The following is a 7,594-nucleotide window of genomic DNA, read 5'->3' as shown; positions in this document are numbered from 1 at the left end:
TTGTTCTGAACATGTATTTTCGGCATCTACTTTAAAAAGGAGTTTATTTTTTATTTTTTATTTTTAATGAATTACAATATGTAGGAAAAGAATATAGAAATGGAAAACAATACAATCTATATAATAAGAGAAGAGGGTTTTTGAAAATATATAAATGTATGAGAGAGACATTTTAATGGCTGAGATTAATCCTAAATTTATGTCAATGGTTGAGATCAATAGATCTCCCGCCCAGGAATCTGTGATGGTTTCTGTCAATCTCTATATCTATCTCTCTCACTTTCTCCGTTGCTTTCTTCTTCAATTCAAACCCCACGTCTTTGAAACCCTACTGAATTTTCTTTGAATCTCATACATCTTCTCTTTCGATTTGTTTATCCATTCCCTATGCTACCTCTATAGGTTTTTAATTCTTCATTTCGATCCATACCTACTTTCCCTTTCTTTTCTCTCCCTCTCTCTCTAGCGATGTCTCTCTCTAAAATTTTGACGGAGGAGTCTCTTCCGGTTGGGTATCGACTTCGCCCTACCGACGAAGAACTCATCAATCACTATCTGAAGTTGAAGATCAACGGCGATGAGAAGCAAGTCAGTGTTATTCGAGAGATCGATGTCTACAAATGTGAACCCTCGGAGGAGTCTCTTCCGATTGGGTACCGATTTCGCCCTACCGACGAAGTACGCATCAATCACTATCTGAAGTTGAAGATCAACGGTGATGAGAAGCAAGTCAGTGTTATTCGAGAGATCAATGTCTGGAAATGCGAACCCTGGGATTTGCCTGGTAGAACTACCCATATAAAAAATTAAAAAATTAAAATTTTGGGTTTTTTGCTTTGATTATTGATATATACTTGATTAAAAGCCCTAATTTTGGGTTTGATTTGATCTATTTTTATGCAGATAAATCGGCGATAAAGACGAATGATGAAGAGTGGTTCTTTTTCTGTCCTAAAGATCGCAAGTATCAGAATGGGCATCAATTGAATAGAGTGACTGTGGCTGGGTACTGGAAGGCCACGGGTAAGGATAGTTCTATCAGGTCTCTGAGGAGAACCACTGTGATTGGCATGAAGAAGACTTTGGTTTTCTATGCGGGTCGTGCTCCGAATGGCCAGAGGACTAATTGGGTAATTCACGAGTACCGCGCAACTAGATTCCTGGGTAATCTAATGCTTCTACTTCCTGTCAATTTTTTTTTTGTATCTCTCCATCTTATTATCCAGGCTACAGTCCACGTCTAGGGGCTAATCTGAACCATTTGATAACTCTCAACTCAAAACCCAACCTAATATGGCTACCCATGGATAATTGCATAGGTGATAAAGTAAGTTCATTAACTACTTTATTAACCTAGATTGACTTATTGAAATGAGTATGGTGTGTGTTTTAGTACTGCTACTAGATACGAAAAGGATATATATATATATATATATATCAAACTCTCATATCTAACTTCCTCTTACTATATAAGAGAGTTAAATTTATGTATAATGTAATTCTTGCTCTACTCTAGGGTATTCTGTTATGGTTATATATGCTACTTAAGTCCCGCAAGAATATATTTAGCACATCATCAACTCAAATATAGATAGATGAACGAGAAATAAACAAGAATTATGATTTTTTTTTCCTTTTATTATTTCTGAACATCGGACAATGTAAAGAATGTCTCAATATATCATCAGTTTGATGGATTTCTGTCACTTGCCTCATCGCAGTTAAATTTGAAGGGTTCAATTAAAAGCAAATCTCTAAAAATACACCACCAAAAAGGGCAAAAAAAGGGCATTTCCTTTTTACACTTTTCTCCTCTTGGGGCTCAGTATAAAATCGTCGTCGTCATCACTATCCACGATTCTTTTCTTGGTTTTTACTTCGCCATTCTTTGACACCAGCTGTTGTTTTTTCGAACTCTCGGGTCTGCTGGGTGGCCGTGGTGGTGGAGATTTTATAGGAGTCCCCATCTGAAGTTGCTTTTGCTTCCTCTGCTTCTTCTCATATGCCTTCTTTGCTTTTTCCAGTGACAATATACTGTGTTCCATCATCCTGCTCATTGGCACGCGTTATCTCTAAAATTAGTAACTTTTCTTTTATGTTTTTATTTATTTGTTTTTTGATATGCTATCACTGTCATTATTAACTAAAAAAACTGAAATTTGATAAGAGTTCAAACTAATCATGATTGTTACACGTTTGCCATAATAATGCACTTTCGAGGTTTCAAACCAAGGTTTCAAACAGGGGAAGTTTATTCTACAGAGACTAAAATCAGATACAAAGAATAGATACAGGAAAATTACAAAATATGAAAATTTTAAGTTCATGTCCAGCAAATGGTGAAATTGACAAAATGCCCTTACCACTAAACCTACTAAACCTATGTTATGCTTTAATGTTCGTCTATTTACTCTTTTACTTTTTTAGTGGTTTTGATAATTATTTGTAATTATGTTTCTTTCTTTTGGTTTGTTCTATCAGAGGACTGTTCTTGCAAACCCTAACAAGAACAGAGTCTTTGATCATCGAACCATTTTCTGGTAATTATGGAAAGGGTCTTCATTTCTTTGACATTTGAGCCTTTGGGGACCTACATCGTGCTCTCTCTCTCTCTCTCTCTCTGGTGATTTTTGTTGATTTACATAAATAAGTATATGTGTGTTTGTGTGTGTGTGTCAAAAAATATACCTTTTTGTTATATAGGTTTGTTCGGAGATGTGTTTGATGAATTAGCTCTTCACACAACTATGTAACAATCTTTAACTACTACTTTTTTCGTGAACCGTATAGTTATATGTAAATGAGGTTTGTTGGTTTAATGCTGAATAATATTGGGGAGCAATCATGTGTGTATTGTTTAAATGTGTTTTCAAATATAATTGTTTATTTATTTATTTATTTTGGATATGCAATGATCTAAGACATAATTTTGGATGTGAAGAAGGCATGAACAAATGGAAAAAATGGGGAATTTCTTAAGTAGGCAGGAGGGTTTTTGAAAAATGTATCAAAATGTATCAATAGTTGAGATCAATCTAAGTATACCTACCAATCAATTCTTAACAATGGTCAGACACTGATTATTCTTTGTTTTTCCTTTTCCCCTCCCTTTTCTGTCTTTTGTTTCCTAGCTCTTTTTTATTTTTTAGATAACTGAATGAAGAATTCTGTTCGAAATCAAAATTACAGCATTGATAGGAAATTGATTGATTGGAATACAGGGAGAAACTGAGCCTAGGCGCAAAACACTTTTCCTGATGATGGTTTATCAGACAGACTTATGCCACTGGGACTCAAGTATATGTTCAAACTCCAAGGTTTATTTGGCAGCACAGCTCTCATTGTTCATTGTTGGTTTTCAAATAATTTCTTCTTATGTGTTTTTTTTTAAACTTTTTTAATTTCTTTTTTATTTTTTTTCAGTTGGCCTTCCATGTGTTTTGTATTAGCCACAACTGGTTGCATATGAAATGCTTGATAAAAAGATTCAGTTAGAAGGATCATTTGCTGACAGATGTATTATCATGTGCAACATGTCTCCTATTTGGAACTCTAAAACCTTTGTACACTTGAGAAAAGTCTAATTTCTATATTCAAATCCAAAGAAAAATCAAACACTAAATTTTCATTATTGATGAGTTTGTTTTTTAACTTTTACATTTGATTCATTGTTTCTAGATTTATAGATGTTCAATTAGGTGATTTTTGTGTGGTTAGTTCAGTTTATAGTTATAGTTATAGTTAGTTCAGTTTATAGTAATAGTGAGCTTTTGAACTTTTAAAAATTTGTAGTGGGTTTTGTAATTTTTAGAATTTCTGTTTTTGTTATGTTGTACACAACTTGAGACAATAAAGAGCCAAATAAATGGGAAAATTTCTAACCAGACTGAAACAAAGGTAATGTGAATACTGGAATTTACTGTCAAAATTAGTTTTTAAAGTCTCATTGTGGTATTTGTATTAATGAAATTGCCTATTTGTCGTGATTTGTTAACGGTCAACAGAAATATTAACTTGAAATTTTTGTTATTTGGTTTATAGTTGTGCAACTTGTTGTCACTAGAATGTGGTGTTAAACTTTTTGTCCATCTCCTTCATAACCTTAAGGGGCTTTAAGGTTATGTACATTTTTAGAGTTATTTTAGATTGTTTATGGGTCATTTAGATTGGGCTCCATACTGTTATTATTAGAATTTCATTCTCCCAAACTCACAAATTTTTGAATTAATCTAATACATTTTATTTGAATTCCATTCTGAAAAATCTAGAAATCCCCTAGATGTTGATTTGTGATTATGTATCAATTTTAAGCAGAATATAACAATCCCAATCAAACAATCAAGACAAAGAAACACAACGATTTTACGTGGAAAAAACCACAATTGGACACCTCCAACTGTGATAAAAAAAACCATGGGCAACAGCCACAAAACAATCCACTAAGAAGATTTAAAGGAATTACACAGGTATACTCTCAATTACCTAGCGAATCCACGCCTAATTGAACCAACCTCTATGTGCCTCTTCCAACCCGTCTTCACCTCGGAATTGTCTTTACGATGAGCCACCCCGGAATCCACCAAAGCTTCAGGCTCGAATTCTTCAGAATCCACCGAAGAACAACTCTCTCTTTTGTAGAACAAAACATAACCTTTGATGTACTCTCTTTAAACCATGAGTTGAATACTCAATAAAACATCAAAGAAAAACTCACAAAGTATCCCCAGATATAAACCCTAGAAACCAAAAAGAAGATCTGGAGTTGTAATCCTAAAAACTGACCCAACACGCGAATTTATAGAATCTGTCCCGCGATCTCCGCTCGAGCGCCCAACAACCCGCTCGAGCGTCTTCAGCAAAATATGTGCGTGATATAACAGAGGTCCGCTCGAGTGCTAGAGAACCCGCTCGAGCGCAAAATTACACATCTCAGTACTTTTACAGGCGACCAAAACTTCTCTGAAAGCATTAGCATCACAAACTTCTCTGAAAGGCACAATTCAGGTTGGATTCGCATTTAAACACTCATAGTCTCACTGAAATAAAAGTGCGAATAAAATTACAACTCAAAGGAGTTTTGTCAAATGGGGTTGCCAAGAATAAAACCTAACACATTCTCCACAATTAATTACAACACCTCCTCCACAATTAATTAAACTCATCTCATTCTCTCTCTCACGGCTCATTTGTTTATTAAACCCATCCAAGCACCAAGAACTTTGTAATCCACCCGAGATATAATTGGATCTATATTTGAACTGGTAGGGTATTTGGGTTTGGATTTGTGATTTTCATTAAGTTATGACTCTCATTCATAGCTCAAACTTGAGCAACAATGGAGTTCAAATCGGAAGAGAGAGATGTAGAGGAAAAAAAGAGACAGAGCTCTCTGCTAAAAAAACCCACTTAGGTCTATTTGCTTTTTCCAAGAATAGTGTTGTTTTTATATTAAATTGATAATCTATATAATAAGGGAAGAAAGTTTTTGAAAATGTATAAAATGTATGTGAGATACATTTTGATCCAATGGCTGAGATTAATTCCAAGTTTATATCAATGGTTGAGATCAATTTTTTTCCCGCTCAAACCCTCTCTGCTCTCTCTCTCTCCCACGTCTGCCAAACACGTCTCTACAACTCCCTTTGTCTCTCTCTCTCTCGCAACTGTCCCTCTTATCTCTCTCTCACTCTTTGTTCTCCTGCTTTAACAGACCTTCCTCCTCAACGATAGGCGAAAGAGAGAGAACAGCAGCAACAGAGTCCCAACAAGCAAGAAAGTTGAATCGGAAGCTAATTCGACGGCGAGAAAAGTTTGGTCCCAATCCCAGACGAGAAGCTCTCTCCAAAACCCTCGCCATACCCGAAAGTAAAACCTCTCTCTCTGTTTTGTGGATTGGACTATCATATTATATAACTCTCTCTACAACCGATTCAGATCTTGCTGGGTTTGTAACAGAAGATTCATATTAAAATTCAGATCTTGCTGCTGAAAATAGTGAAATAATTATCATCATATAAATTCAGATTAAAATTTATCATCATATAAATTCAGATTAAAATAATTATTTCGCAAGATTCAGAGAGATTCAGAGTTATAATTTTAAATAACCCAAAAAACTTAAGCGGGAGAGAGATTACCGAAGACTCAGAGTTATCATCATATGATTATTACAAAGTGAGAGATAGAGATTACCGAAGATCTGAATTTATATGATGATAATTATTTCTAATTAGGCGAAATAATTTATAATGATAAATAACCCAAAAAACTCTAAATTATTTTGGGTTTGCTGATAATTTATAAGATCTGAATTTATAAATTATTTCTAATAGGTGGAATAGTTGCCTCCAGTATAGAACCAGGTAGCAATGCAGAACAGGTGCAGAATGGAAGGACGCATCAAAAAGAAGCAAACTCGCTTCATCAGGATCCTCAATACGAAAAGCAAGAATTAAAAACCGCCCTGTTGTTGATGTCTAATGGGAGCAGTATGCATTGGGTACGGCCTTTATATACATGTATTTCATATTTGTTGACACCTACGTAAACACAATCTTTGCTTGAAATGTGGTTACAACATTTTTACTTATTTATTAATGAATCATCTTATGTGTTCGCAGGTCATTAAGATGGTTATGAAAATGGATGCTGTTGAGCCCTTCAATATTCCAGTGGATCCTGTTGCCCTGGCAATACCTGTAAGTGTAACTTCTTTATAGATGCTTCTCATGTGTATTATTTTAGGAACATGCTGCTAACTTTAAATTTATGGCCACTGAGAATTTCGGGTGCAATATATTTGAACCTAAATGGTTTGGAGGAAACAACTTTCCGAACATTTTGGAGTGGGTTTTATGTTGGTTAGCTCATCATTTGGGGGAGCAGAGTGGAACGTTTTTTTTTCCCATTCAATGCTTTTTGTCTTTTTTAAGAGTTAGGTAGGTTAGTTATGAAGACTTGGGAGTTTATTACGTAGGATAGGAGAGCAATGCATGGGTTGTTTCTCTATGTTTGAAGTATCATGTTCCTTTTTTCAATTACTGAAAGTGGAAAGTTCAAGGATTGATGGGGATAAGACTTCAAAGTCGAAAGCTTTGGTTGATTCAAAGAGTAAAAGTAGTAAAAAGCATGATGGTGGTGGTGGTGAGAAGATTGAATCAAGTGGGGGTTTAGTGGGAGAGAAAGAAAACAGTAAGAGTAGCAGCAAAGTTAAGGATTCTAAGAGTAAGAGTAAGAGTAAGAGTAGCAGCAAAGTCTGAAAAAGATTTGGGGCGAAAAGATAAGAATTCAAAGGAAAGGAACGTGTGTTGGAGAAGAAGATTTATGAAACAGAGGTAACTGTCGATGGTGAAGAGCGACAAGGCAAACGTGGTAGAGAAAATACGGGTAAGGTAACTAATTGTTGTGTTTTTAGTCGATTGATGATTTGGATTGATGGTGGTGTTGTTGGTGTTGTTTTGTTTGTTCAATTTTTCACTATATAAAGAAAAAATCTATAATCAGGCATAATTGAGATTGTAAATAGCCTGTTGACACAAAGAAAATATAGCAATGGGATTGCTCTGCATCTTCTTTGATTTGGAAATTGCAGAGA

The 7,594-nt window shown here is 35.0% G+C and overlaps 1 protein-coding gene across 1 annotated transcript; it reads left to right on the top strand.

Annotated features, from left to right (window-relative positions):
• The first annotated feature begins 468 nt into the window (after positions 1 to 468).
• LOC114256626 (uncharacterized) lies at positions 469 to 6,827 on the top strand. Its single transcript, XM_082918694.1, has 7 exons — positions 469 to 784; positions 904 to 1,164; positions 1,227 to 1,327; positions 3,679 to 3,698; positions 5,711 to 5,865; positions 6,333 to 6,499; positions 6,621 to 6,827. Exons 1-7 carry the CDS (start codon positions 469 to 471, stop codon positions 6,717 to 6,719), a joined length of 1,119 nt encoding a protein of 372 aa, XP_082774820.1. The 3' UTR covers positions 6,720 to 6,827.
• Positions 6,828 to 7,594: the final 767 nt, after the last annotated feature.

This window comes from Camellia sinensis, chromosome 3 (assembly GCF_055761805.1).
Source record: "Camellia sinensis isolate YWXY chromosome 3, ASM5576180v1, whole genome shotgun sequence".
NCBI classification, from domain to species: domain Eukaryota; kingdom Viridiplantae; phylum Streptophyta; class Magnoliopsida; order Ericales; family Theaceae; genus Camellia; species Camellia sinensis.
The sequence above is the reverse complement of the archived record's forward strand: the minus strand, read 5'-3'. Positions and strand labels throughout refer to the sequence as shown.

Coding starts and splice junctions, on each gene's coding strand:
- LOC114256626 (XM_082918694.1), top strand. CDS start 469: ATGTCTCTCTCTAAAATTTTGACGGAGGAGTCTCTTCCGGTTGGGTAT. Junction 785..903: donor CGAACCCTGGGATTTGCCTG/GTAGAACTACCC, acceptor ATTTTTATGCAG/ATAAATCGGCGATAAAGACG. Junction 6,500..6,620: donor ATGGGAGCAGTATGCATTGG/GTACGGCCTTTA, acceptor ATGTGTTCGCAG/GTCATTAAGATGGTTATGAA.